The sequence below is a fragment of the Oryctolagus cuniculus genome, chromosome 3 (genome assembly GCF_051225735.1).
Source record: "Oryctolagus cuniculus isolate XC-2025 breed Fujian yellow rabbit chromosome 3, ASM5122573v1, whole genome shotgun sequence".
NCBI lineage: Eukaryota > Metazoa > Chordata > Mammalia > Lagomorpha > Leporidae > Oryctolagus > Oryctolagus cuniculus.
In genome coordinates this window covers 20,884,290-20,910,902 of record NC_142869.1, presented here as the reverse complement: position 1 = coordinate 20,910,902, position 26,613 = coordinate 20,884,290, and the positions used below count along the sequence as shown (strand labels likewise).

The 26,613-nt window shown below is 45.0% G+C and overlaps 2 protein-coding genes across 4 annotated transcripts in view; one reads left to right on the top strand and one right to left on the bottom strand.

The window, feature by feature from the left end:
• Positions 1 to 223, bottom strand: part of USP37 (ubiquitin specific peptidase 37) — a 94,914-nt gene extending 94,691 nt beyond the window's left edge. For both annotated transcript variants that reach the window (XM_089329852.1, XM_051848162.3), the window contains exon 1: positions 85 to 223. The gene's annotated coding sequence lies outside the window, so the exon portion shown is untranslated. The remainder of the gene's footprint in view (positions 1 to 84) is intronic.
• CNOT9 (CCR4-NOT transcription complex subunit 9) lies at positions 73 to 26,613 on the top strand. Of its 2 annotated transcripts, none has more exons than XM_008259147.5 (8): positions 73 to 545; positions 12,864 to 13,043; positions 15,472 to 15,587; positions 18,257 to 18,366; positions 20,937 to 21,046; positions 22,435 to 22,533; positions 22,745 to 22,836; positions 23,639 to 23,972. In XM_008259147.5, the coding sequence occupies exons 1-8, from the start codon at positions 522 to 524 to the stop codon at positions 23,682 to 23,684; spliced, it is 777 nt and encodes a 258-aa protein (XP_008257369.1). In that variant the 5' UTR covers positions 73 to 521; the 3' UTR covers positions 23,685 to 23,972. The 2 variants fall into 2 exon arrangements, with proteins under 2 accessions (XP_008257369.1, XP_002712522.1); XM_002712476.6 differs by lacking the exon at positions 23,639 to 23,972 and adding an exon at positions 24,255 to 26,613 and having other exon boundaries at positions 103 to 545.

Here is a 26,613-nt window from a genome sequence, read left to right as displayed (position 1 = left end):
TGCGCGCCTTCGCCCCGCCCCAGCACCAAACGCGGCCTAGGCCAATGGCCCCGCCCCTGCCGTGACCGTACTACGCACGCGCACCTTCACTTCGCTTCATTCCGTTCTCCCACCATTCCCTTCTTCTCAGCCCAGTCGGGCATGCGCAATACTTGTTCTGGAGGGACGCCCGGCTTTTCCCGCCCTTCACTGGCCTCCGGAGGAGGGTCAGAGTTCACTCCCCTCTCTGAAGATACCTGCCCGATGCCGAGGGGTGCGGGGACTAGTGGGTCGCGGACGACCTTCTAGTCCTGAAATTTAAGGGGCAAAGGACAGACTCTGGGACTGTTAACTCGGCCGAGGGCCGGGAGGCGGGAAGAGGTTGTGTGGGCGGGGTCAGAGGTAAGAGGTCAAGGGGCTGCGGAGGGGGCGGAGCGAGCCGGAGGCGGATGGCGGCTCATCTTCAGCGGCAGAGGCGTTGAAACCGAGACGGGGGGTCAGGCGCGTCTGGCGGAGGAAGGAGAGCGGCGGCCGCTCCCAACATGCACAGCCTGGCGACGGCTGCGGTGAGTGCCTGGAGCCGCCCGGCCTGGAGCCGGAACCCTTCTCGGAGCCCCGCGCTCGGCCTCCCCTCCTAGCACACCGGGTCCGCCTCGGAGCCCGGCTCTTTCCGCCCGCAGCCCGCGAGGCCCTGGCTTGTGGCGGAGCCGGCCTCCGCTGTCCTCGCCGGACGCCTCTCTCGGCCTCCCGCGCGGCTCCTCGCGTTCCGTGTCGGCATCGGGGCCTGCTCCCGCGCGCCGAGCGCCTCCCTCGCGGCCGGGGCCGGCCATTCATTGATGAGTGCGCCCAGCGGCGGTTTCAGGGCTCCGGCGGCAATGCGGGGACCGCCTGGGGCTCTCGGCTCCGGCCCGCGCCCTCGGGACTCGCCGCCTGGGCACATGGCAGCGGGAAGGAGATGATTTCTGGCGCACGCCGCTTGCTTTACGTAGGGAAAAGCCGGGGCCTAGAGAAGGGCTTCGTTACTGCGTCCGACTTAACGTTTAAAACCTCTTTTCGCGCATCTCGTTTTACAAGCATGATGTTTTAACGAGACAAGCGGGTCGCGCAGTTCTCCGGTCTGAGATGAGCCCAGGGCTTCCCGTTGCATGGAGATCAGGTCCAGGCTCCTTGCCACGGCCTTCAAGGCCTTGTGGGATGTGGTCCTTGGTCCTTACCCACGTTTACAGCCTTAGTTTGTGTCGCTTGCTGCTTCAGCGCCAGCTGTGCTGGCAGGTTCCCTAACCCTTCCACCCGCTCTCTGCCGCGCCAGGATGCACTTTATGGTCTGCCTGAAATGCCCTTCCTTCGTACCTCTCCCTCCTTACACACACACACACGCGCGCGCGCACACACACTGGATGTGAGTGCAACTGATTCCTCTTCCCTCGGGTCTGCACCTGAATCTGCCCCCCTCACACCACCTCCTCCCCATTCAAAGCGGTTTGTAGCTCTTAACTCTTCTCTTGCTGGAGCAGCCTTCACGGCACCGATCCCAGAGTGTAGTCGGTGTGTGCCTCTCGAATGTTGGCGGTCTCCCTCCTGAGGGGTAGGGACATGTGGTCTTGTGTACATGATTTCCCCGGGGCCAGGACTCAAACACATTGCTGATTGGAAGATACAGCTGAGTGGGTTTGACCACTGAGAATGCCTAGCCACAGTGGGAAAAAAGAGTATCATTTGATTTGAATACACTGCTCTGAAGGCCAAGTCCACTTTCTCCGTTTCACTAACGGGATGCAATTTAAGGAGAGTAAGGTACTGAAATTGCCAAGATCTGGAAAACACCAAAAATTGCCTTAACTCTAAATATAGAAAGTGAAAATTGAAGCTGCACATGACTGAGCTATGGAAAGGCATTGCCTCGTGAGGTTTGATCTCAGCCTGTCATTGCCAGGGCCAGTGGTATCAGTCTTCGGTCACTGTGCCTCTCAGTGTAACCGTGCAGAGACAGCTTTAATATCTCTCCGGTGATGGCAGCTTCCCTAGCTTTTTTGTTCCTTTTTCCAAGTTGTATGTGTTAATTCAAGAAGAAGCAAAATGAGGATGCTGCTGGTAGAGGCGAGGCAGGAAGAACAAAGGAAATTCTAAGCTTGGCTCGCCCAGCTCTCAAAACCTGATCGAGCCTTCTCCAGCAATCTTACCTTTGCTACCAAGGCACTCGCCCCTGAGCCTCCTGAAACGCTGTAGCCATTTGATGCGCTTTCAAATAAATAAATAGATAATGTTACAAAATAAAATAACAAAGTCCTTAGTGATTGACTCACTGATTTAATAACTTGGTCCCAAACTTCAGCCTTGGCACTCTTTAATTTCTGCTTCAGTAAAGGACCATGGAGGTAGCTTCAGATGAACAGAACTACAGTTCTTCACATTGCCATAGTCTTTGTAATGAATGTTAGACTACTGAAACAGCCAAAGGTCAGCCGTTAGGAGATGTATTTTATATGCACTTTTCAAAAATGTCCAGGGGCCAGTGTTGTGACCCAGCAGTAAACTGCCACCTGTGATGTTGACATCCCCTATGAGTCCCGACTGCTTGTTTGAGCTGCTCTGCTTCCAATCCAGCTCCTTGATATTGCAATGCACCTGGGACAGCAGCTGAAGATGGCCCATGTACTTGGGCCCCTGTCCTTAATGGAATCCTGGGCTTCTAGTCTGGGCTAGAACCAGCTCCTGTTACACCCATACCCCTCCCCTTGGTTGCAGCCATTTGGGTAGTAAACCAGCAGATAGAAGGGCACTTTCTCTCTCCCTCTCCCTTTCTCTCTCCCTCTCTTGCTCTGTCACTCTGCCTTTGAAATAAAAGTAAATACATAAATAATCTTTTTAAAAATTTAAAATGTTTTACAGTAAATCTTACCATCAATTCTAGCATCCTTAAACTCTTGTCTTTCTCTCACTTTCTACCTAGCCAACAGCATCATTAGTCATATCTCCTTAAAGTTGTGGTGGACTCCCAGAATCCTCCTCTTGGGTAAACAGAGCACTGTACACTCTAAAGCAGGGGTGAGCAATGTTTGGCCTCCAGCCTGTACAAGGCCAAAGCAACTGCCAGTGGGACTTGAAATTCAGTAAATCCACAGCAGGCTAGTTCTTAAATCAATAATTTCTGTAACCCATGACTGATGTTATAAATATCCAAATGATGTAGGAAAGTTTCCTCATTGCAGCTCTAATGGATCTAATTCGGTGTCTCCACCCGAGCCTCCCAATTTGCCTAACTTTTCTTTGCTTGTCCATGTCAATATTTATTCATTAAATTTTTTTAATTGTTGTTTGAAAGGCAGAGGTATAAAAAGGGGAAGACAGAGGCAGAGAGATCTTCCATCCACTGACTCACTCCCCAAATGGCCCCAACAGCTGGGGCTAGGCCAGGGAAAAAGCTAGGAGCCAGAAACCATCTGCATCTCCCACGTGGGCAGCAGGGACCCAAGTCCTTGGACCATCTTGTGCTTTTCCACCACATTAGCAGGGAACTAGATTGGAAGTAGAGCAACTGGTAAGCTGGAACTGGCATGCCAGTGTTGGATGCTAGCATTGTGAGCAGCAGTTTTACCTGCTTGACCACAACACTGGCCCCACTTCCATTTTTAAAAATTATTTTGGGGGCTGGCATTGTGATATGGCAAGTAAAACCATTGCCTGCAATGCTGGCATCCTATATGGGCACCAATTTGAGTCCAGGCTGCTCCACTTCCAATCCAGCTTCCTGCTGATGCCCTGGAGAAAGCAGCATAAGATAGTCTGCATCCGTTAGGCCCTTGCCACCCATGTGGGAGACCTGGAAGAAGCTCCTGGCTCAATGCCAACCGTTAGAGCCACTTGGGGATTGAACCAGGAGATGAAGATCTCTGTCTCTCAGTCTCTTAACTTTGCCTTTCAAATAAATCTTTTAAAATTATTTTGAAAAAAAAAATTTTACCTCTTATAAAATTGTGAGTAATTAATACAAGTATGTCTTTTGGGATGAACGTGTGGTGCAGCAGTTAAGTTGTGACTTGGGACACCCACATCCCATATTGGAGTGCCTGGTTCAAATCCGGCTACTCTGCTTCCAGTTCAGCTTTGTGCTAATGTGCGTCCTGGGAGAAAACGAGTGATGAGTCCAGTATTTGGGTCCCTGCTGCCCATATGGAAGACCTAGTCTGAGCTCCTAGCTCCTAGTCGAGCCCTGGCTATCAGGCATTTAGGGAGTGAACCAGTGGATGGAAGATTTTTCTATATCTCTTTAAGTGTGTTTTCTTTGAATGTCATTATTAATTTGTTACCCTAAGCCACGATGAGCTATCTCTAGACTTGGGAAAATAATCTCTATAGGAAAACCTGTTTCCTCTTAGAATAGGAGAATAATCCCATTCTTTATTTACTGTTAGATATTCATGGTAGGAAAACAACTGTTGTGACCCTTAAGTAAGTTATATATTATAATTTCATTGTTTTCTGTTTAATAAAGCTATCAACATCAATTTCTAAAGATTCATGGGAAATAAGTTTATTTCCCATTTATGATAGATGTGCGTTTTATTTAAAATAACTTCTAAATATCTTTCACATTGTTAAGACATTTAAGAGATAAAAGGCCAACTATTAATACTCTATGTTTATGATACTTGGAATTAACTAGTGATGACTCACTTTAAAAAAAAAAAAGAAAAGATTTATTTGAAAGGCAGAGTTAGAGATCTTCCATCCGCTGGTTCACTCCCCAGATGACCACAACAGCCAGGGCTGGGCCAGACTGAAGCCAGGAGCCAGAAGCTTGCAGGTCTCCAACGTGGATACAGGGACTCAAGAAGTACTTGGAACATCATCTACTTTTTTTTTTTTTTGACAGAGTGGACAGTGAGAGAGGCTTAACCCCCCATGCCACAGTGCTGGCTTCAAAATGTACACTTACAAGGGGTTATTTGTATGCAAATTATACCTCAATAAAAGTGATTTTTTTTTTTTTTTCAAAAAAGAGCCTCTTAAATGATCACCAGTCTCAGTCTCCTCTAAAATCTTAGAAATTATTTAGTTCTAAGTGACAGACTAGTGATTATTTAATGTTGTTCTCCCTATTGAGCAATGATGAAATTGGGGCTTGAGAAGCAGGTGTGGCATAGTGGGTTAAGTTGCCACTTTGGAGTAATGGTTTGAGACACAGCTGCTCTGCTTTCCAGCTTCTTGCTAATGTGCCTGAGTATCAGCAGATACTGACTTAGTACTTGAGTTCCTGCTACCCTTGTGGGAGATCCGGATGGATTTTCTGGTGCCTTGCTGTTAGGACCATTTGGGGAGTGAACCAGTGGATAGCAGATATCTCTTTCTCTGTCATTCTTTTAAAAATTGAGGCTTGTGGGGCTGGCACTGTGGCCGAGTGGGTAAAATCGCCACCTGCAGTGCCAGCATCCCAAAATGGCACCGGTTCAAGTCCCGGCTGCACCAGGACACCTACCCATTACTGTTTGTAAGTTAATGTCTCTTTTTTTTTTTTTTTTTTTTTTTTTTTTTGGACAGGCAGAGTGGACAGTGAGAGAGAGACAGAGAGAGAGGTCTTCCTTTGCTGTTGGTTCACCCTCCAATGGCGGCTGCGGCCGGCGCATCGCGCTGATCCAAAGCCAGGAGCCAGGTGCTTCTCCTGGTCTCCCATGCAGGTGCAGGGCCCAAGCACTTGGGCCATCCTCCACTGCACTCCCGGGCCACAGCAGAGAGCTGGCCTGGAAGAGGGGCAACCGGGACAGAATCCAGCGCCCCGACCAGGACTAGAACCTGGTGTGCCAGTGCCGCTAGGCGGAGGATTAACCTAGTGAGCCGCAGCGCCGGCCTAAGTTAATGTCATCTCTAATATACAAGTCATTGGTGAATTTGCTTATCTACCAATGATCACTATATGCTACTAGATCCACAGCATCAGAAATATATTAACAAAACAATTGTAGCATCTGAGCTGGGAAGCTTGCAAAGTATCTTTAAATACAGAATGGGATGAGGAGGAAATCTGCCTGCTCTTGTCTACTGATAGTTTTACCAGTTTTTAAATGAGGATAATAAACACCTTGTGATTATTAAACCAGATTTTTTAAAAAGTGCAACACAGAAGCCAGCATTGTGGCGTAGTGTGTAAAGCCATTCCCTGTACCACCAGCATCCCATGTGGGTGCCAGTTCATGTCCTAGCTGTTCTACTTCTGATCCAGCTCCCTGCTAATGGCCTGAGGAAAGCAGTGGAAGATGGCTCAACTGCTTGGGCCCCTGTCACCTATGTGGCAGTCCTGAATGAAGCTCCTGGCTCAGCTTTGGCCACTGTGGCTGCCTGGGGAGTGAAAAGTGAATGAGGCCAGCGCCGCGGCTCACTAGGCTAATCCTCCGCCTTGCGGCGCCAGCACACCGGGTTCTAGTCCCGGTCGGGGCGCTGGATTCTGTCCCGGTTGCCCCCCTTCCAGGCCGGCTCTCTGCTGTGGCCAGGGAGTGCAGTGGAGGATGGCCCAAGTGCTTGGGCTCTGCACCCCATGGGAGACCAGGATAAGTACCCGGCTCCTGCCATCGGATCAGCACGGTGCGGCAGCCATTGGAGAGTGAACCAACGGCAAAGGAAGACCTTTGTCTCTGTCTCTCTCTCTCACTGTCCACTCTGCCTGTCTAAAAAAAAAAAAGTGAATGGAAGACCTCTCTCTCCCCTTCTCTCCCCTCTGTCTCTGTAACTCTGACTTTCAAATAAATAAATAAATCTTTTATATACATACATATATGTGTGTGTGTATGTATGTGTGTATATATATATGTGTGTGTGTATACGTATATATATACGTATATATGTGTGTGTATATATGCATATACATATATATATATATATATACATGATGTGGACTTGGTGTTGTGGCATAGTAGGTTAAGCCACTCCTTATAACACCAGCAGCTCTGCTTCTGATCTAGCTCCCTGGTAATGTACAAATGAAAGCAGTGGAAGATGGCCTGAGTACTTGGGCTGCTGCACCTATATGGGAAACCAAGGTGGAGTTCTTGGCTCTTGACTTTAGCCTGATCCAGCCTTGCCTATTGCTGCCCTTTGGGAAGTGAACCAGTGGATTGAAGATCTCCCTCCTTCCCTATCATTCTGCCTTTAAAAACACACTTTTTAAAAAAAAATTTCAGCACAATTTTTTCTCTCACCTACCCTAGCTCTTTCATTTCCTACCCCTTTTAGAAAGATAGATTTTCAGATTCTTCTGTTTTTCTAAAGGTGAGTCTAAATAGCTTGTGGGTGCTGAAGGTGAGCAAGGTAACATTTTTAATATTTATTACCATCAAGATCTAGTGGGCCACTAGAGTAGTGGTTTGCTGTTTTATCTAGGAAAGATGTCCAGAATATTTGCACTATCATCTGGTAACAGAAATCAGTATGTAACTCAGTTTTTTCATCTATAAGGTGATAACAATAAATATTTAAGACACGACCTGAGGGGCCGGTGCTGTGGCGCAGTGGGTTAATGTCTTGGCCTGACATGCAGGCATCCCATATGGATGCCAGTTCGAGAGCTGGCTGCTCAACCTCTGAACCAGCTCTCTGCTGTGGCTTGGGAAAGCAGTGGAAGATGGCCCAAGTCCTTGGGCTCCTGCACCCATGTGGGAGACCCGGAGGAAATTCCTGGCTCCTGGCTTCCGATCAGCAAAACTCCGGCCATTGCGGCCAACTGGGAAGTGAACCAGCAGATGGAAGATCTCTGTCTCTCTCTCTCTTTCTCTTTCTCTCTCTCTCTCTGCCTCTCCTCTCTCTGTGTAACTCAGATAAATAAATAAATTAAAAAAAAAAAAAGACATGACCTGATAGATTAAGCGCTGTGTGTTAGCTCCCATTTTTATTTTAAAAAGTAATTTTATTCATCTCATGGCAGGTAGATAGTTGATTTGCTACCTACTTCTGTTAAATAAGAGGGTGATAAATCAACAGGATGACAAAAAGGAGGATCCCTACCCCCACTATTTTTTTTTTTTAAGATTTATTATTTATTTGAAAGTAAGAGTTACACAGAGAAGGAGAGGCAGAGAGAGAGAAGTCTTCCATCCACTGGTTCACTCCCCAGTTGGCCACAACAGCTGGAGCTGCTACGATCCAAAGCCAGGAGCTTCCTCTGGGTCTTCCCATGCAGGTGCAGGGGCCCAAGAACCTTGGCCATCTTCCACTGCTTTCCCAGGCCATAGCAGGGAGCTGGATTGGAAGTGAAGCAGCCAGATCTCGAACCGGCGTCCATATGGTATGCCGGCGCTTCATGCCAGGGCCTTAACCCATTGCGCCACAGTGCCAGCCCCTCCTTGCCCTAAACGTTTAAGATGGTAGAACACTATAAATAAATATACCCCACCTTCTGACAGGAATGATATTTCCGAAAATCATTGTAGTCTTTAGCTTGAGGGCCTCTCTGTAACAGGATGGAAAGGGTAGGTGCTTGGATAGTACTGCTTTGCTGGTGGGGTAGGCGGAAAGCCATAGGAAGCCTTCTGTCATATTTTTGCTTTGAAGCCGGTGACTCCTTGAGGAGCGTCACCGATGGGAGTTACAAAACAGCTTTTAGCAACTTACCGTAAGGCACTTAGGAAGGGCTTAAGCTGTGCAGTATTTTAGTCCATTTAGCAGGGCCTCTTGTGGTTCTTTCTCTCAGGCAGTTAAAATGATAAGCATCAGGCTAAAAGCTTATAATCAAGCTTCCATTTATAGAAAGCCATTATTCAGGTTGGGGAGAGTAAATTGGAGTCCACCTGAAAGTCCATCTTATGCTTTATTCTGTTCTTCAGTAAAGACAGTTCGTTTTGTTTCTTGTCCTTCCACGTGTGCAGTGGTAAGTCGTCATTCTGTCACACCAAGGTGTAGTGGGAACTTGTAAATTCTGTGAGGCACTGTAGTATAGTTAGAAAAGCAACTTCATTCTGGGGAATACCTGCAGATTAACTTCTGTCACCATCACTGATCTCATCTGCATTTTTAGATCTTTTTTTTCTATCTACTCATTCTCTTATTCTTCATGGTTTGAGGGAGTTAAAAATGAAAAAATACTGGACATAGACATAGAAATCGCTGTGAATTCGTTAGAAATTTAGAGCTCAGAGGTAGCAATCATAATCATTTTTCTAGTCTGCCATCTTATTTTCCAGATAAGACTATTTAAGGAGCTTAACCAAAGTCACAAGTCCGTTTGACGAGCCTGTAGAATTATAGAAATGCACAAATTTGGGGAGAATATTGCAATTCTTTAGCATAATATATTTTCTGAATCTGTATAGCTTTAACTTGAGGAAGTAATAAATGGTTGTCAAGGAGATATAGGTAGAGTATATATACAAATCATTAGGAGATAGGACTTTTCCAGATTTAAAGATTTGTTTGTTTATTTGAAAGGCAGAGAGGGAGAGTCAGAGAAGTCTTCCATCAGCTGGTTCACTGCCCAAATGGCCACAATGGCCAGGGCTGGGCTAGACCGGAGCCAGGAGCCAGTTCATCCAGGTCTCCCACATGGGTACAGGGGCCCAAGCACTTGGACCATCTTCCACTGGTTTTCCAGCACAGTAGTAGGGAAGAAGAGCAGCACCTGAACCAGCACCCATATGGGATGCCAGCACTGTAGGTGGCAATTTAACCTGCTACGCCACTGAGCCGGCCACCAGCTTTTCCAAATTGTATAGGTTTTCTGCTCCAATGGGAAGAATGTTAAAAGTTAATTGGAAGAGACTTGTAATAGGTGAGAAAACCATAACTTTGGGACTGGCACTGTGGCTCAATAGGTTAATCCTCTGCCTGTAGTGCAGGCATCCCATATGGGCACTGGTTCTAGTCCCAGCTGCCCCTCTTCTGATCTAGCTCTCTACTGTGGCCTGGGAAAGTAGTAGAAGATGACCCAGTGCTTGGGCCCCTGCACCCACAGGGAAGACCCAGAAGAGCTCCTGGCTCCTGGGTTTGGATTGGCACAGCTCCAGCTGTGCGGCCATTTGAAGAGTGAACCAGTGGATGGAAGACCTCTTTCTCTCCCTCTCACTATCTGTAACTCTGCCTCTGAAATAAATTAATAAAAATCTTTAAAAAAAAAAAAAACTTTTTATTTCAGAAGCTATTATAGGGGTGGGCTTTTGGCGTAATGGTTTTTAAAGATCGCACTTGGGACATCTGTATCACATGTTGGGGTGCTGATTTCATGTCCTTGCTCTACTTCCAATTCTGCTTTCTGCTAATGCGTATCCTGGGTACCAACTGGTAATGCCTCAAGTAGTTGGGTTCCTGTCACCCAAGTGGGAGACCTAGAATGAGTTCCAGTCCTGTGTACTGGCAGGCATTTGGAGAATGATTCAGTGGACAGGAAATCTCTCTGTGTGTCTATCCATCTCTGTCTTTCTGCCTTTCAAATGAATAAATTATTTAAAAGAACCATGATAGGGTATAGGGATATTAAAAAAAAAAAAAACCTTATGAGGCAGGATTGTGGATAGCCTATTAAGCTGCCACTTATGACACCCACATCCCACATGTTGGTGACCCTGGCATCGAGTCCCACCTTGGCTTCTGTTCCAGCATCCTGCTGATATCCGTTATAGGATACAGCAGTACTTGGGTCCTTGGTAGAGTTCCTGGCTTCAGCCTGGCCTAGTCCTGGCCGTAGCAGGCATTTGGAAAGCGAACCAGCAGATGTAAAGTCTCTCTCTCTCTTTACCTTTCAAACAAATAGAAATAAATAAACTTCAAAAAAGTATGATGTAGAGAGTTTTATTGTATAAAAGGAAAACCAAGTGTCCCGTGTGGATCCTCATCCATGGAAGTAACTACCATTATGTTTCTTATGTGCACTGCTGGAAATTCTGTATATAAATGTATAAGAATTTAAAATGCATATTTTAAGGGAAACATTTTATATGCTGTTCATCTTTTTTTTTAAGTGTAGTATCAGTACATATAAGCAGACTTTTTTTTTTTTTTTGACAGGCAGAGTGGACAGTGAGAGAGAGAGACAGAGAGAAAGGTCTTCCTTTGCTGTTGGTTCACCCTCCAACGGCTGCCGCGGCCGGTGCGCTGCGGCCGGCGCACCGCGCTGATCCGATGGCAGGAGCCAAGAGCCAGGTGCTTTTCCTGGTCTCCCATGGGGTGCAGGGCCCAAGCACCTAGGCCATCCTCCACTGCACTCCCTGGCCACAGCAGAGAGCTGGCCTGGAAGAGGGGCAACCGGGACAGAATCCGGTGCCCCAACCGGGACTAGAACCCGGTGTGCTGGCGCCGCAAGGCGGAGGATTAGCCTAGTGAGCCGCGGCGCCGGCCGACTTTTTTTTTTTTTTTTTTTTTTTAAGATTTATTTATTTATTTGGGGCCGGCGCCGTGGCTCACTTGGTTAATCCTCCACCTGTACCGCTGGCATCCCATATGGGCGCCAGTTTCTAGTCCTGGTAGCTCCTCTTCCAGTCCAACTCTCTGCTGTGGCCTGGGAAGGCAGTGGAGGATGGCCCAAGTGCTTGGACCCCTGCACCCACATGGGAGACCAGGAGGAAGCACCTGGCTCCTGGCTTCAGATAGGCACGGCGTGCCGGCCATGGCGGCCATTTAGGGGGTGAACCAACAGAAGGAAGACCTTTCTTTCTGTCTCTCTCTCACTGTCTAACTCTGCCTGTCTAATAAAAAAAAAGATTTATTTATTTATCTGAAAGTAAAATTAGAGAGAAGAGACAGAGATTGATCTTTTGTCCACTGTTTCACTCTCCAAATTGCTGCCATGACCGGGGATGGGCCAGGCTGAAACCAGGAGCCAGGAGTTTCATCCAGGTCTCCCACATGGGTACAGGGAACCAAGGACTTGGGCCATTCTCTGCAATCAATCTCTTTTTTTAAAAGACGATGTGGTTGTGGCACAGCTGGTTAAATTGCCTCTTGGAATGCCCAGGTGGCATATCAGAATGCTGGTTCAAGTCCCAGCTACACTGCTTCCAATACAGTACTTCCTGCTGATGTACGTGTGAAGGCACCTGATGATGGCCCGAGTACTTTGATCTTTGCCACTCATGTGACATGGAGTTCAGGCTCCTGACTTCTTGTGTTTGCTGGCATTTGGTGGTTAAACCAGCAGATGGAAGATCTCTGTCTCTCACTTGCTCTATCACTCTACTTTTCAAATAAATAAATAAATAAATCTGGGGCCGGCGCCGTGGCTCACTTGATTAATCCTCCGCCTGCGGCGCCAGCATCCCATATGGGCACTGGGTTCTAGTCCCAGTAACTCCTATTCCAGTCCAGCTATGGCCTGGGAGGGCAGTGGAGGATGGCCCAAGTGCTTGGGTCCCTGCCACCCGCATGGGAGACCAGGAAGAAGCACCTGGATCCTGGCTTTGGATCGGCGCAGTGCCAGCCATGGCGGCCATTTGGGGAGTGAACCAACAGATGGAAGACCTTTCTCTCTGTCTCTTTCTCTCACTGTCTATAACTCTACCTGTCAAAAAAAAAAAAAAAGTAAATTTTTCTTAAATAAAATGACTACATAATAATTCATTGTAAAAATGTACCAGTACATATTTAACCAGTCCTATATTGATGAGTATTTATTACTTTTCTGCTTTAAAACAGCCCAGCAGTAAACATTCTGGCATATCTTCAGTACAACCCAATTGGGATGTACTAAATGTAGGATTAATTTCTAAACATGGAATTATTAAAGAGTGTGTGCATTTTAAGTTTTCATCTATTAACTGCCAAAGAGATTGAATTAGTTTACATCAAATATGGGCATTTAGGAAAACTCTCCTGGTATTTATATGAAACATACATTCCCTTTAAAGCATTGTTACACTATAAGACTTACATTGACTCTAATAAACTCATTTTTGCTTTGTTTTTGTCTGAAGCCCGTGCCTACTGCACTGGCTCAAGTGGATAGAGAAAAGATCTATCAGTGGATCAATGAGTTGTCCAGTCCGGAGACAAGGGAAAATGCTTTGCTGGAGCTAAGTAAGAAGCGGGAATCTGTTCCTGACCTTGCACCCATGCTATGGCATTCGTTTGGTACTATTGCAGCACTTTTACAGGTGAGTGTATGTCCATGAATGGCAGTTCAGTCCTGTTCTCACACTGTGTACTTCGCTACTTTTGCTCAAATCGTTCTGAAGACTTCAGGGTGATTCTTTAAACATTAGGTTTTGTAAGAACCTGTTTAGAAAAGCCTAAGATGTTTAATTGCAGATTTTTGGATTCTACCCAAGAGATTCAATTAAGTCAGTCTGAGGTGGGCCCTAAAATCTGTTTAAGCAGGTATTTCCCCCACCTCCAAGTGGTTTTCATGTGGATGGTCTAAGAACTACACTGAGAAACATTGCTTTTGGAGTACTGAGGGGCCAGTGCTATGACGCAGCCAGTTAAGCCGCCACCTGCAGCGCCAGTATCCCATTTAGCTTACCCAGTTCAAGTCCTGGCTGCTCCACTTCCAATCCAGCTCCCTGCTAATGCGCCTGGAAAAGTGGTCGAAGATGACCCAAGTGCTTGGGCTCCTGCAGCCGCGTCAGAGACCCAGATCTTGCTCTGACTTCAACTTGGCCCAGCCCTGGCCATTGCAGCCATTTGGAGAGTGAATCAGCAGATAGAAAATTCTTTCTTTCTCTCCTCCTCTCCCTCTCCTGTTCCCTTTCCCTCCCTTGTCTCTTCTTCTCCCCCTCTCTCCTCCCTCTCTCCCTGTCCCTCTCCATTTCTTTCTCCCTTTTTGTCTGTAACTCTGCCTTTCAAATAAATAAAATAAATCTGAATGGATGAAATCGGAAGCAGGCATTTAACATGGCAGTTAAGATGCCCGTATCCCACATCTTTGGAGTACCTAGATTCAACCTCCAGCTCCAGCTCCTAACTCTAGCTTCCTGCCACCCATGTAGGAGACCTCGATTCCATTCTGGCTCCAGCTTTGGCCCTGGCCCAGTCCTAGCCGTTACAGACATTTGAGAAGTGAACCAGCAGATAGGGACTCTGTCTCTCTGCCTCTCAAGTAAATAAAAGCAAATGGAATTGTGTTCAGCAAATCATGACATTTTGACAGACTACTGTTTGTACATGTCCTCAGTCATAGACTCATGGTTCTTTTGTTTCTAAGATTTATTTATTTATTTGAAAGAGTTACACAGAGAAGGAGAGGCGGGACGGGGTGAGTATCTTACATCTGCTGGCTCACTTCCCAATTGACCACAAAGACGAGCTGTGCCGATATGAAGCCAAGAGCTAGGAGCTTTTAGGTCTCCCATGCAGGTGCAAGGGCCCAAGGACTTGAGCCATCTTCTACTGCTTTCCTAGGCCATCGCAGAGAGCTGGATCAAAAATGGAGTAGCTGGGACTCAAACTGGTGCCCATATGGGATGCCAGCATTGCAGGTGGCGGCTTTACCCACTACACCACCGTGCTGGCCCCTAGACGCATTTGTTGCCTAACCAAGCTCAAATTTCCTTGAGTCACAACAGTTGACTTAACACCTTATTGGCCCACGCTTGCATTGTTACAACTTAAAGTAGGTTGCTGACAAAAAGAGAAATTATAAAACTCTAGGAATCCATCAAATACCTCAGCAGTTATAAGAAGAGATTATAGGTAAACACAGTTGCCACCATAGAAATCTTCCAAGAAAAACACATATAACTATCTTAACTATTTAGTCAAGTATGTTTGCAATAAAAGGGTAGGAGCATTGTTTATTTTCTTTTTTAAGGTTTATTTTATTTCAAAGTTAGAATTACAGAGAAAGAGAGGGAGAGATCTTCCATTTGTTGGTTTACTCCCCAGATGACTACAGTGGCCAGGCTGGGCCAGACTGAAGCCAAGAGCCAGGAGCTTCTTCTGGGTCTTCCACGTGGATGCAGGGGCCCAAGTACTTGAGCCATCTTCTGCTTTCCCTTTAGCAGGGAGCTGGATCAGAAGCGGAGTAGCTGGGACTCAAGTTGGTGCCCACATGGGATGCTGGTATTGCAGGTGGCAGCTTTACTTGATACACCACAACGCCAGCCCCTGTTTATTTATTTCTACTCCTTTGGTGGTTCAATTCTGTTGGGATCTGTGGAATTAAGAGATTGAGGGTCAGGGGGTCTGTGGTGTGGTGGATAAAGCCGCTGCCTGCAGTGCTAGCATCCCATACGAGCACTGGTTCGAGTCCACTTTCGATCCAGCTCTCTGCTATGGCCTGGGAAAGCAATAGAAGATGGCCCAAGTCCTGCATCCACATTAGAGACCCGGAAGAGGCTCCTGGCTCCTGGCTTTGGATTGGCTCAGCTCCAGCCGTTGCAACCATTTGGGGAGTGAACCAACAGATGGAAGACCTCTCTCTCTGCCTTTCCTTCTCTCTCTGTGTAGCTCTTTCAAGTAAATAAATTTTTTAAAAATTAAAAAGATTAGGGGGTTTTGGGTTTTTTGCTTTTTACCTTAGCAATGTGGCAATTAATTTTTAATTAGTTATTTCTTGTTTCTCTGCTCATTTCTGTTTTTTAGGAAATTGTAAATATTTATCCATCTATCAACCCACCTACCTTGACAGCACACCAGTCTAACAGAGTTTGCAATGCTCTGGCGTTACTGCAATGTGTGGCATCACACCCAGAAACCAGGTAAATGCTTCATGTGAGTCAGTGGGGGAAGTTTCTGTTGAATATGGTCCTAACCCTTTGCTGTGTGATGAGAGGAGGGCAGGCGGTGGGGTGCACAGTGTATGTGTGGATATGAATCTTTAGGACTCTAACTTACTTTGTTCCCATACCTAGCAGTGCGCTGAAAGAGCGGTGTTGATGAGTCAGGTATTTTCACTGTGGTTGAGATTCCCCTTAGGACACCTGCATGCCATATGTGAGTGCCTGGCTCCAGTCCCAGCTGTGCTTTTGATCCAGCTTCTTGCTCATGTGCGTCCTGGGAAGCAGCACATGATAGCTTGAGTACTTAGGTTCCTGCTACCCACACAGAGGACTTAAACTGAGTTCTGGGCTCCTGGCTATAGTCTGGCCCACCTGCAGCTGTTGTAGGCATTTGGGAAGTGAACCTGCAGATAGATGAACAATCTTACTCTGTCTCTCTCTCTCTCTCTCTCTCTCTTCCTTTCAAAATAAATGAAAATAAATAAATATTAATTTTAAAAGTTTTGTGCAGAATTCGGCACAATGGTTAAGACACTGCTTGAGATGGCTCGCGTTTGAGACCAAACTGTACTGCCAATTCCAGCTTCCTGCTAATGCACACCCTGGGAAGCAGCAGATGATGGCTCAAGTACTTGGGTCCATGCCAGCCATGTGGGAGATCTAGATTGATTTCTCAGCTCTTGGCTTCAGCCTGGTTCACCCCGAGCTATTGTGGTCATTTGAGGAGTGAACCAGTAGATGGGAGATCTCTGTCTGCCTTTCGAATAAAATTTTTAAAATCTTAGGTATTGAGTCTGCTACAAAATGTAACTACAAATAATAGACTGTTATCCATATTAGTTGCCTAACATATTAGCAGTAGATTAAACTGTTTTCCTGTTGACTGAAGTATCTGAAATGTTCTAACCATAATGAAGAAAGCACATTTAAGCACAGCAGACAGATCTGATAATGACTCCTTTATTTTGTTGACCTGCTACCTGTAAATATTATATATATATATATATTTTTTTTTTTTTTTTTGACAGGCAGAGTGGACAGTGAGAGAGAGAGACAGAGAGAAAGGTCTTCCTTTTGCCGTTGGTTCACCCTCCAATGGCCGCCGCGGCCAGCGCGCTGCGGCCGGCGCACCGCGCTGATCCGATGGCAGGAGCCAGGAGCCAGGTGCTTTTCCTGGTCTCCCATGGGGTGCCGGGCCCAAGCACCTGGGCCATCCTCCACTGCACTCCCTGGCCACAGCAGAGGGCTGGCCTGGAAGAAGGGCAACCGGGACAGAATCCGGCGCCCCGACCGGGACTAGAACCCGGTGTGCCGGCGCCGCTAGGCGGAGGATTAGCCTAGTGAGCCGCGGCGCCGGCCAATGTGAATATTATATTAAATCATAAATTAGGTGATGGAGGTAATTTAGAAGACTCTTGGGCACTTACTAACATTTATGACCTACTCTTAAAATCTACAGTTGTATATTTAAGTTAATCAATTGAAAAGTACTTAGTCTGATTACAAGGCAAATCGTGTTTTTGTATTTTTTTTAAAAGACTTACTCTGTTTATTTGAAAGGCTGAATGCCAGAGGGAGAAACAGAGAGACGAGCTCTGCGATCTGCTGGTTCACTCCCCTAATGACTGCAATGGCCAGGGCTGGGCCAGGCCAAAGCCAGGAGCCTGGAGCACCATCTGAATCTCCGACGTGGCTAGCAAGAGCCCATGTATTTAGGCCATCTTCTGCTGCTTTCCCAGGCACATTAACAGGGAGCTAGCTGGATTAGAAGCAGAGCTGCCAGGACTTGAACCAGTTCCTCAAACCCTGTTCTTTTAATCATTCCTAATATAGACTGGATGCCGATAGCGCTCAGTAGCCTTCAGTTATGATAGCCTAAAATGTTTCCAGACGGTACCACATGCTCCGTAAGGGGCAAAGTCGCCCTGTTGAAGAACCATTGGTTGTGCCGGCACTGCGGCTCACTAGGCTAATCCTCTGCCTGCGGTGTTGGCACTCCGGGTTTTAGTCCTGGTTGGGGTGCCGGTTCTGTCCCGGTTGCTCCTCTTCCAGTCCACCTCTCTGCTGTGGTCCGGGAAGGCAGTGGTGGATGGCCCAAGTGCTTGGGCCCTGCACCTGCATGGGAGACCAGGAGGGAGCACCTGGCTCCTGGCTTCGGGTTGGCGCTGTGCACCAGCCGTGGCAGCCATTTAGGGGGTGAACCAATGGAAGGAAGACCTTTCTCTCCGTCTCTCTTTCTCACTGTCTAACTCTACCTGTCAAAAAAAAAAAAAAGGAACCATTGTTTGGTCCAAGACCTTGGGCCCCTACACCTGCGTGGGAGACCTGGAGGAGGTTTCTGGCTCCTGGCTTTGGATCAGCACAGCTCCAGCCTTTGCGACCAGTTGGGGAGTAGACCAGCAGATGGAAGACCTCTCTCTCTACCTCTGCCTCTCTGTAACTCTGCCTTTCAAGTAAATAGATCTTTAAAAAGAAGAACAACATTGATTGACATTGATTGTAGCCAATGACCAGTAACATTCTCTCCTAAGAAATCCTTGCTCTGGCATGTTCTATAGGCCATAGAGAATTAACCACCAGGAAATCTTAATGTTCAAGAGCCTTAGAAGTCAGCTCTGGACTCTGAATGGGATTATTTTTTCTTCCAGGTCAGCATTTCTTGCAGCACACATCCCACTTTTTTTGTATCCCTTTTTGCACACTGTCAGCAAAACACGTCCCTTTGAATATCTTCGGCTCACCAGCCTTGGCGTTATTGGTAAGTTACGGAAGCCTAAAATCCTCATTCTGTCTATTTGGGTGTTTTAGTCTTGCCCTAGGGGCTTTTTTTTAACTTCTGTCTTTGAGATTGTGTCATTCACTAATGAATAAGTGTCAGGAACATGCTGACTCTTATAAGGAATCATTCTTATGTTTTTAATAAGCTATGAGACCCAATGTCTAGGATTCAATCCCATATAAAATATAGAAACATTTACAGAATTAGAGAGTAAAAAATAATAACCTGATCAGCAAATATTATTATAGGAGCAAGAATTTGGATTTGAACTTAACTTTGTCCTTCTTTGTGTGAGTGTGGTTGATCATTCTTACTTCTAAGCAATTCTCCCATAACTCCAGACTTTAGCTTCTGCTATTTCACACAAAGTTAAATTTTTTCATTCCCAAGTAAACATTTCTATAGACATTTATTTATAAGGAGAGATGTGTGTAAAGTAATTTTTACTCAAGAAAATAAGGTATCAGTTGTTTGAGAATCTCAGACTCCTGGAGAGTTGAAGAACTATCTTCACACTTCTGGCATGTAATACATTCAAGAAGACTTCCTCTCCAAATCACCCTTCCTTCCTTTGATGTCTTTCTCATAGGGTTTTGTTTTTTTTTGTTTTTGTTTTTTTTTTTGTTGTTTTTTGTTGTTGTTGTTGTTTTTTGGTACTGAACAAAAAACAAAAGTACTGATTGATTACACAACTTTATTTTGGTGGCTTATTGTTTTATGTTGTGTATGTCCCCATACCTCTGAGTATGAACTATGAATGAAGAAACTATAAATGTTTGGTGTCTCCATGACATTTTCGTTAGAAATGTTTTATTCTCCTTTTAAGGAACAACTACTATGTCATATACTCCAAATAAATGCTACTGCTTTGCATCTCCCCCCAGATGATGCTGTAATTAGAAATCTTACTCTGATACATTCTTTTCTGCTTTTTAATTATAAGAGTTTCTCATGTATGATTTAAAGCATCGACATAATTCCAGCCAAAAGAAAATGTTTTTAGATCCTTAAGTCTCTCCTCTTCTGTCTCTGTTGTTCTGCCTGACAAATAAATGAATATATTTTTTTTAATTAAAAATCTGCCTGGAATGCCTGTATCCCATATCAGAGTGCCTAGCTCTCTTTGAGTCCCAGCTTTGCTCTTCAGTTCCAGCTTCAGCTAATGTGCAGCCTGGAAGATTATCAACTCAAGTAGGTGGGTCCCTACCACATACATAGAAGATCTGGACTGAGTTCCCTGGCTGTTGCAGGCATTTGGGGGAGTGAACCAGGAAGTGGAAGATGTCTCTCCCTGTCTAACTCTTTCAAATAATAAATAGATCAATCTTAAGAAAAACAAAAACATAGGCCTACAAAGGGAAAATAGCTATTATACAGATGAAGTTGTTGTAGAACCAGGATCCAAGTATGTCCCTGTTTCTCATTTATAATTGTTTTTCTCTTGGATGTATGCTACAATGTTTGTGCTCTTTGGGAGGATAAAGGGCAATTATCTATGGAGTAATAGTGTTTATGCCCATTGTGAAAAAAGATCCAAATTGGCACCGTTACTTTGCTACCTGGGAATGTGCTTTAATACTGATGAAGAGGGGCCGGTGCCATGGCACAGTAAGTCAATCCTCCGCCTGCGGCGCTGGCATTCCGTATGGGCACCAGTGCTAGTCCCAGTTGCCCCTCCTCCAGTCCAACTCTGCTATGGCCTGAGAAAGCAGTAGAAGATGGCCCAAGTGCTTGGGCCCCAGCACCCACGTGGGAGACTGGGAAGAAGCTCCTGGCTTCGGCCATTACGGCTATTTAGAGAGCTAACCAACGGAAAGAAGGCTTTCTCTCTGTCTCTTCTTCTCACTTTCTGTAACTCTACCTCTCAAATAAATAAATAAATAGAAAAATACTGATGAAGAATTCTCTTCACTTACCTAAAACAAGTACAGAATGGATTGGTGATATTATTCTAAGATTGTCTACCAAGGGGCCGGCGCTGTGGCACAGCAGGTCAACACCCTGGCATGAAGCGCTGATTCAAGACCCAGCTGCTTCACTTCCAATCCAGCTCTCTGCTATGGTCTGGGAAAACAATAAAGGATGGCCCAAGTCCTTGGGCCCCTGTACCCACATGGGAGACCAGGAAGAAGCTCCTGGCTCCTAGCTTCAGATCGGCGCAGCTCCGGCCGTTGCAGCCAGTTGGGGAGTGAACAATGGATAGAAGACCTCTCTCTGTGTAATCTGACTTTCAAATAAAATAAATAAGTCTTTAAAATAGAAAAAAAAAAAAAAAGATTGTCTACCAGGAGTGATAATAATGTTATTTAGATGATTGACTGCTGCTGACGACATGATTGACAAATTTGGTATCTCATCTTTCAGTGTAGCTGATAGTCAACTTGTACTTTTTTTCCTACCTTTTTTTCTTTTTAAACATACTGGAATCTGATTCCCTGTCATAAAGACCACAGTTTGTGTTAATTTAAATTCCCAGAATTCATTAGGTGAACAAAGTTAATTTTAACTGGAAACCCCGTCTGAAACAATTTTGTTTGTATTTTCTTTAGGGGCCCTCGTAAAAACAGATGAGCAAGAAGTAATCAACTTTTTATTAACAACAGAAATTATTCCTTTGTGTTTGCGCATTATGGAATCTGGAAGTGAACTTTCTAAAACGGTATGTGCCTCTAACAGATTCTACATTGTGTTTGGGTCTTGAGCTGCAGATTTGTGGTCGTGGCGTAATTTTTCGCCTTTCTTCAGCATTTTGAACCTTGTATAATTTTTTTTCTCTTGAATAGAAATTATGATAAAATGATCGTTTAAAAACCCCTACCACTCTAAAGGATATCTAGTTTAACACTAAATATATCTCTTTCTTCTGAACCCGGTTCTCATCCCGCCCCAATAAACAGACTTATATTACGTGACTTGTTTGTTGTCTTCAGTGTCTCCAAATATGGAACTGTACCTCACATGCTTACTTCTAATTCTGACATTCATTGTTTTCCTATCACTCTCAGCTTTTGATCTTTTTATTTCTGTTTGCTTCCATTAAAATTGTGTATCTCTTCCTGACAGCAGTTTTTACCCCTTCACTGCTTTTCCCTTATCAGATAGGATGGGGTTAATTGTGGCTTTTTTTTTTTTTTTTTTTTTTTTCCAAGCCACCAAGGGAAGCTCGATTGTTGGTCTCATTGATGTTGTTTTGGCTGTGGGATGTAGCTTTGTTCATGTTGGAGAATATTTATAAATTTTAGGTTCTTAGGTAGAAGAGCTTTTATATGCAGTTTTTCTGAGCATTTGGGCACCTAACATCCTTGTGTGCCACTTTTGGAAATCTGAGATCTTAAGATTTTGTTTGTGCTTTTCAGTGTTTCTACCCCTAGAAATACTGAGGACATAATTAGGAATGCATGAATATATAGCTATAATAATGTATACACATCCTACATAATACTGAAATGTTAGAAATAATATAAAGAAATCTCAATAAGTAAATAATTCGTGTTATGTCTATGTAATGTGCAAATACTAAAAATATGTATGTTGGGCAGGCATTGTGATACAGTCAGTTAAGCTGCCATTTGGGGCACTCACATCTCATGTCAGAGTTGCTATTTTGAGATCTGGTTACTCTGCTTCCCATCCAGCTTCCTGCTAACTCACCTGAAAGACAGCAGCTGGTAGCCAGAACACTTGGGTTTCTGTCACCCACATGGGAGACCTGGATGGAGTTCCAGGCTCCTGGCTTCAGCTTGGCCCAGCCCTGGCTGTTTCAGGCATTTGGGAAGTGAACCAGCAGATGGAAGATTTCTCTGCTTTTCAAGATGAAAATAAATAAATAAGCAAATATTAATAAAAATCAAAAGCATGTGAACAAGAAATTCTTTTTTTAAAAAAAATCATGTATATATATTGGAATGATAAAGTATATTGTGTATAATGTGCAGGAGTTTCTGCTTGCTTAGGTTTCTGATTGATGGTCGTGCCTGGGAAAATGAACATTTGATCGGGAGACAAGTCTGAGCAGCTTTTTGGCTTCATTAATTTTGTTTACTCCAGGTTGCCACATTCATCCTCCAGAAGATTCTCTTAGATGACACTGGGTTGGCTTATATATGTCAGACATATGAACGTTTCTCCCATGTCGCCATGATCTTGGTGAGTTCTTTCACTTCTACCCCTTTGCAACTATTTCTTCTCGCTCAGCTTAGTCCCTTTGCAATTGGCACTAAGCAGCTTGTTTTCTAACTAGAAATAACAGTTCTGGAACCTTGTATAATGACTCTCAGACTGTCTGATCTGATGTCAATTAGAATTATTTTGTTTTGTGTATTTTTTCCTATCTCTCCCCCTGTTTGGGGGGAACCAGGGTAAAATGGTCCTGCAACTATCCAAAGAGCCTTCTGCCCGTCTGCTGAAGCATGTAGTAAGATGTTACCTTCGCCTCTCAGATAATCCCAGGTAAACATTTACAGGATTTGTAGACTTTTTAGGGAAATACTCTCTTGAGTGCTATATAGCTATATAGCTCCTGTATCTTTAGAACAGGGAAAGAATACAACTGTATTTATCTAGAATAGAATTTAAATTCCTTTTAAAATTTGAAGTGCTGAATTTAAAAATCCATCAGGGTTTTATCTTCTACTGTAAATCTCTATGCTATTCTGAAATTCCAGAGAATCCAGACAATTTCAAGGGAAGCCTTGTGATGTGTTACTCCTGTGGTTTCAGCTTTGTGTTGTAACTCCACTTGGTCAGAAAGAGTTGTGTACTTTCAAAGATCTCTTAGAAAGAAATAGCCCAGAGGACTCAAATTGTTTCCAGTTCTCTCCTTGATTCCTGTAAAGTCCTTAGAAATAATTATTTTATTTTCCTGTGTTCATAATCTTCCTGTCAGAAAGCATACATTGTAGATATAATGTACTTTAGAAATGTTTGACCTTTTGCTATGCAAATTCATAATTCATGCTGAAAGCCAGTTCCTCAGATTCTGCTAAACCACATAATGGAGTGATTTCTGTATTCCTAGGAATAGTGAAAGCTTGATTTAATGTGAACACAGTCTCCGGTCACTGAGGTTATTTAAGCCCTACCTGTTCTTTTGAGCATTTTGTTCTGTTCTTCAGTGGTTCCTGTTTTCACCAAAGTTTGAAACTGTGTTTAAAATTCTACTTGTATGATGCAAACACATCTGAGCACAAAAGCTATGACTTTGTTTAGAATAACTCTAGTGCTTTAAATAGTTAACATTTGCCTTTTTTAGGTTTTCAGATTTGACTTTCTGCTGGTCATCTTTTCAAAGAAAATGAAACATTTAAAAGTTCAACTGATAATGCTGCTACCATAGTTATGTTTTTATTGCTCATCTCTTATTAAGGTTTTAAAATACAAAAGTGAAGCAATTTCTGTAATAATAATGTTAATTTAGTATAGAAATTTTGAAACTATAAGTGAGGTCCTATCCCCTGTTACTGTACGGATTTTTGAAATATTTCATTTACTATAACCCATTTATTTCTAACATAAGTATTTTATCAACATTTACTGTAATAAATCAGAAAGCAGTTTGAATTGAAGTAAACTGTTGCACCATCTTATTCCATTTTGCTTTTTCTTGAAATTCTGCATTGGGGGTATCATTTTGAGAATGCTTGCAGACTACTGATCCTGAAGATTTCTGAGCCTCTTCGTAGTAGAAACTTTAGAGAATTTTAAAAGCTTCTTAATGTTACTTGACAGAGCCATAGATTCCCAGGATACTGTGTGTGTGTATGTATATATAGTATATATAAATATATCTAAGAAGGGGTTCTTCCCTGTCCCCAAAATGTGGGTTTATGTGTTGGTCTCCCTGGTTGGTTTGTTTGTTTCTGATGTAGGGCACGTGAAGCACTCAGGCAGTGCCTCCCTGACCAGCTGAAGGACACAACCTTCGCCCAGGTGCTAAAAGATGACACCACCACGAAACGCTGGCTTGCACAACTGGTGAAGAACCTGCAAGAGGGCCAAGTCACCGATCCCCGGGGTATCCCCCTGCCCCCTCAGTGATCCTCCCCTGCCCTCTTCCACTACTCCCCAGGTTGGGGAAGGGAGGGGCAACCTACGAGGAAAACAGCTCAGGTTTTATCGCCAACCGGGAATAGACAACCTCAATGCTGAACCGCACTGGAGAAAAGGGGCGAGGTCCCCCTGCTGAGGTGTGTGGGCTGCCATCTCAGGCTGCCTTGAGGACCTGGGCTCCCTCTGCTACTCCCAGGAAATGGGCTCCTGACACAGCAGTCTGCCATCACAGCCCCAGGAGGGTGTCAACACCAGCAAATGCTGTGTTTGCAGCATGCCCACGATGACCTTGCTCCCCACCCCTACCCAGCCGCTGGCAGGGAGGGGAGACGGTGGTGATAGCAGCAGCACTCTAGGCATGGTGACCGCCTGGGACCAAGCCATGTGGCATTTTATTTTGCCTTCCTGGAAGACTCAAGATGTGTCTCTTCATTCTCTCTCTCAGTATTTGTTTACTTTGTTTTTTGTTTTTAAATCTCAGAGAGAGGTGTGTTTAGTGGACACAGCTGTAATATTCAGCAAAACTTTGTCAATTGGCACTGTTTACAAGTCTGTTAGCTGCATAAGCTCAATAAAACGTTGGTCTGGGCATTACATCCCCTCTGGCAGGCCCATAGCTGCGTTGAGCTGTTGGGAGGAATGGGAGGCACGAGAAAGATGTGAAGCCAAAGGACAGCAGCACCCCACCGCCTGTTCCCCTCCCTTCTCCCCTTCTACTCTTGAGTCCTGGACACCACCAGGGCCTTAACCTTGTTTCCGGCTTTAGCCGCTAGCTTTTCCAAAGCAGTGCTTTTCCTTTTGTTACTTCCTCATATTAAGCTTAAAACAGATGTCTTAATTCTTCAGGCTGTCCTGGAAGGGTATTGTCGTGGGCAAGAGCGGTGACAGTGGACCTGGGTGTCAGTCCAAGTCTTCACAGGTGTTTTAAAAGGGAGGTGCCTGAGGTTAAAGTTACAGGCTGCTTGATCCCATTCTTTGTTTTAGTGGATTTCAGCAGCTCCATCTGTCTTCATGATTGTATTTGAAGCAGTATTAACTAAATGAGTTAATTTTATTTAGATTTAAGATGGAGGGCTGGACTCTGCTCACTCACTCAAGTCTTTTTTTGGTTTTTTTTTGGACGCATTTGTCTTGTGGTCTATGGGAACTACAGGGTTACCACTAAAATATTTTTGACTTGTTCATATCGTGCCGCAGAATTGCCCCTCCTTCTCTGGAGCTTTAGCTTGCTCTGCTCACAGTCCATAGGCTTGAACCTATAGCCTAGTGTGAACTGCCTTGCTGGCCCCCAGTTCTTCCTCCTGCTAGCACCTTTCTCTCCCTCCCTCCCTCTCTCCCTCTTTCCCTCTCTCCCTCTCTCCCTCTCTCTCATATCCCATCTCCAAAGATGGGGTTGCTAATCCAGCTCTAGAGGGAGACCAAGTCTTTCTGTCCATGTCGCACACAGTTGAGTGAACAAGTGTGGGGAGTTTGTTGAGCTTGGGCTCAGAGAAACCTCTGCAGAGGCAGCTGTGCCAACACAAGGGCTCGTGCAAGCCGACTTTGACCAGGGAGCCGGCCTTGTTAGTTGGCTTCTGTCTCTTTAGAGCAAGAAAGGAGTCGCTGAAGAGCCTAGATGCAGGATGGGTAGAATAAGCACTTGCTCCCCTGCCTTCCAAATGAAGAGGGAAATGAGGCCAGCTCTCAACAGCCTGAGGAGGAGGGGAGGAGTCCAGGAGAAAACAAAGATGGCACGGACGGCATAGATGTCCTGACTCCCTTCAGCCGGTGGGCTGTGATCTGGAGTCCAGCTGGTGTAACCCTGATCTTTGACAACCGCCTGCCTGCTGCTTTCATCTGTCTTTCAGATGAGCCAAAGTTTTCTCATTTTCCCTCCACTTAGGAAGCAACTGAGGCCCAGGGCCTAGCTCCCTGAGAAATTCTCTTCTCTCTCCATCTTTCGGTGCATTGGCCATGTGTCTGTGCCAATAGTGTCTTAACTCTTGTCCCTTCTGTTCTCATCTGGCCTTGGAACCCACAGACGAGTTGGTGGGGAAGGGGTGGAATGAGTATTACTCCTTGTAGTTGATCTTAATGTTGTATTATATGAAAAGATCCCTTTCCTTATTTTGTGTTTTCCATCCCTCTCACACCTTCAACAGGATTGAAATAAAACATGCTTCTTTGTTTTTGTAAAAA

Coding starts and splice junctions, on each gene's coding strand:
- CNOT9 (XM_002712476.6), top strand. CDS start 522: ATGCACAGCCTGGCGACGGCTGCG. Junction 22,534..22,744: donor CCCATGTCGCCATGATCTTG/GTGAGTTCTTTC, acceptor GGGGGGAACCAG/GGTAAAATGGTCCTGCAACT. Junction 22,837..24,254: donor CGCCTCTCAGATAATCCCAG/GTAAACATTTAC, acceptor TTTCTGATGTAG/GGCACGTGAAGCACTCAGGC.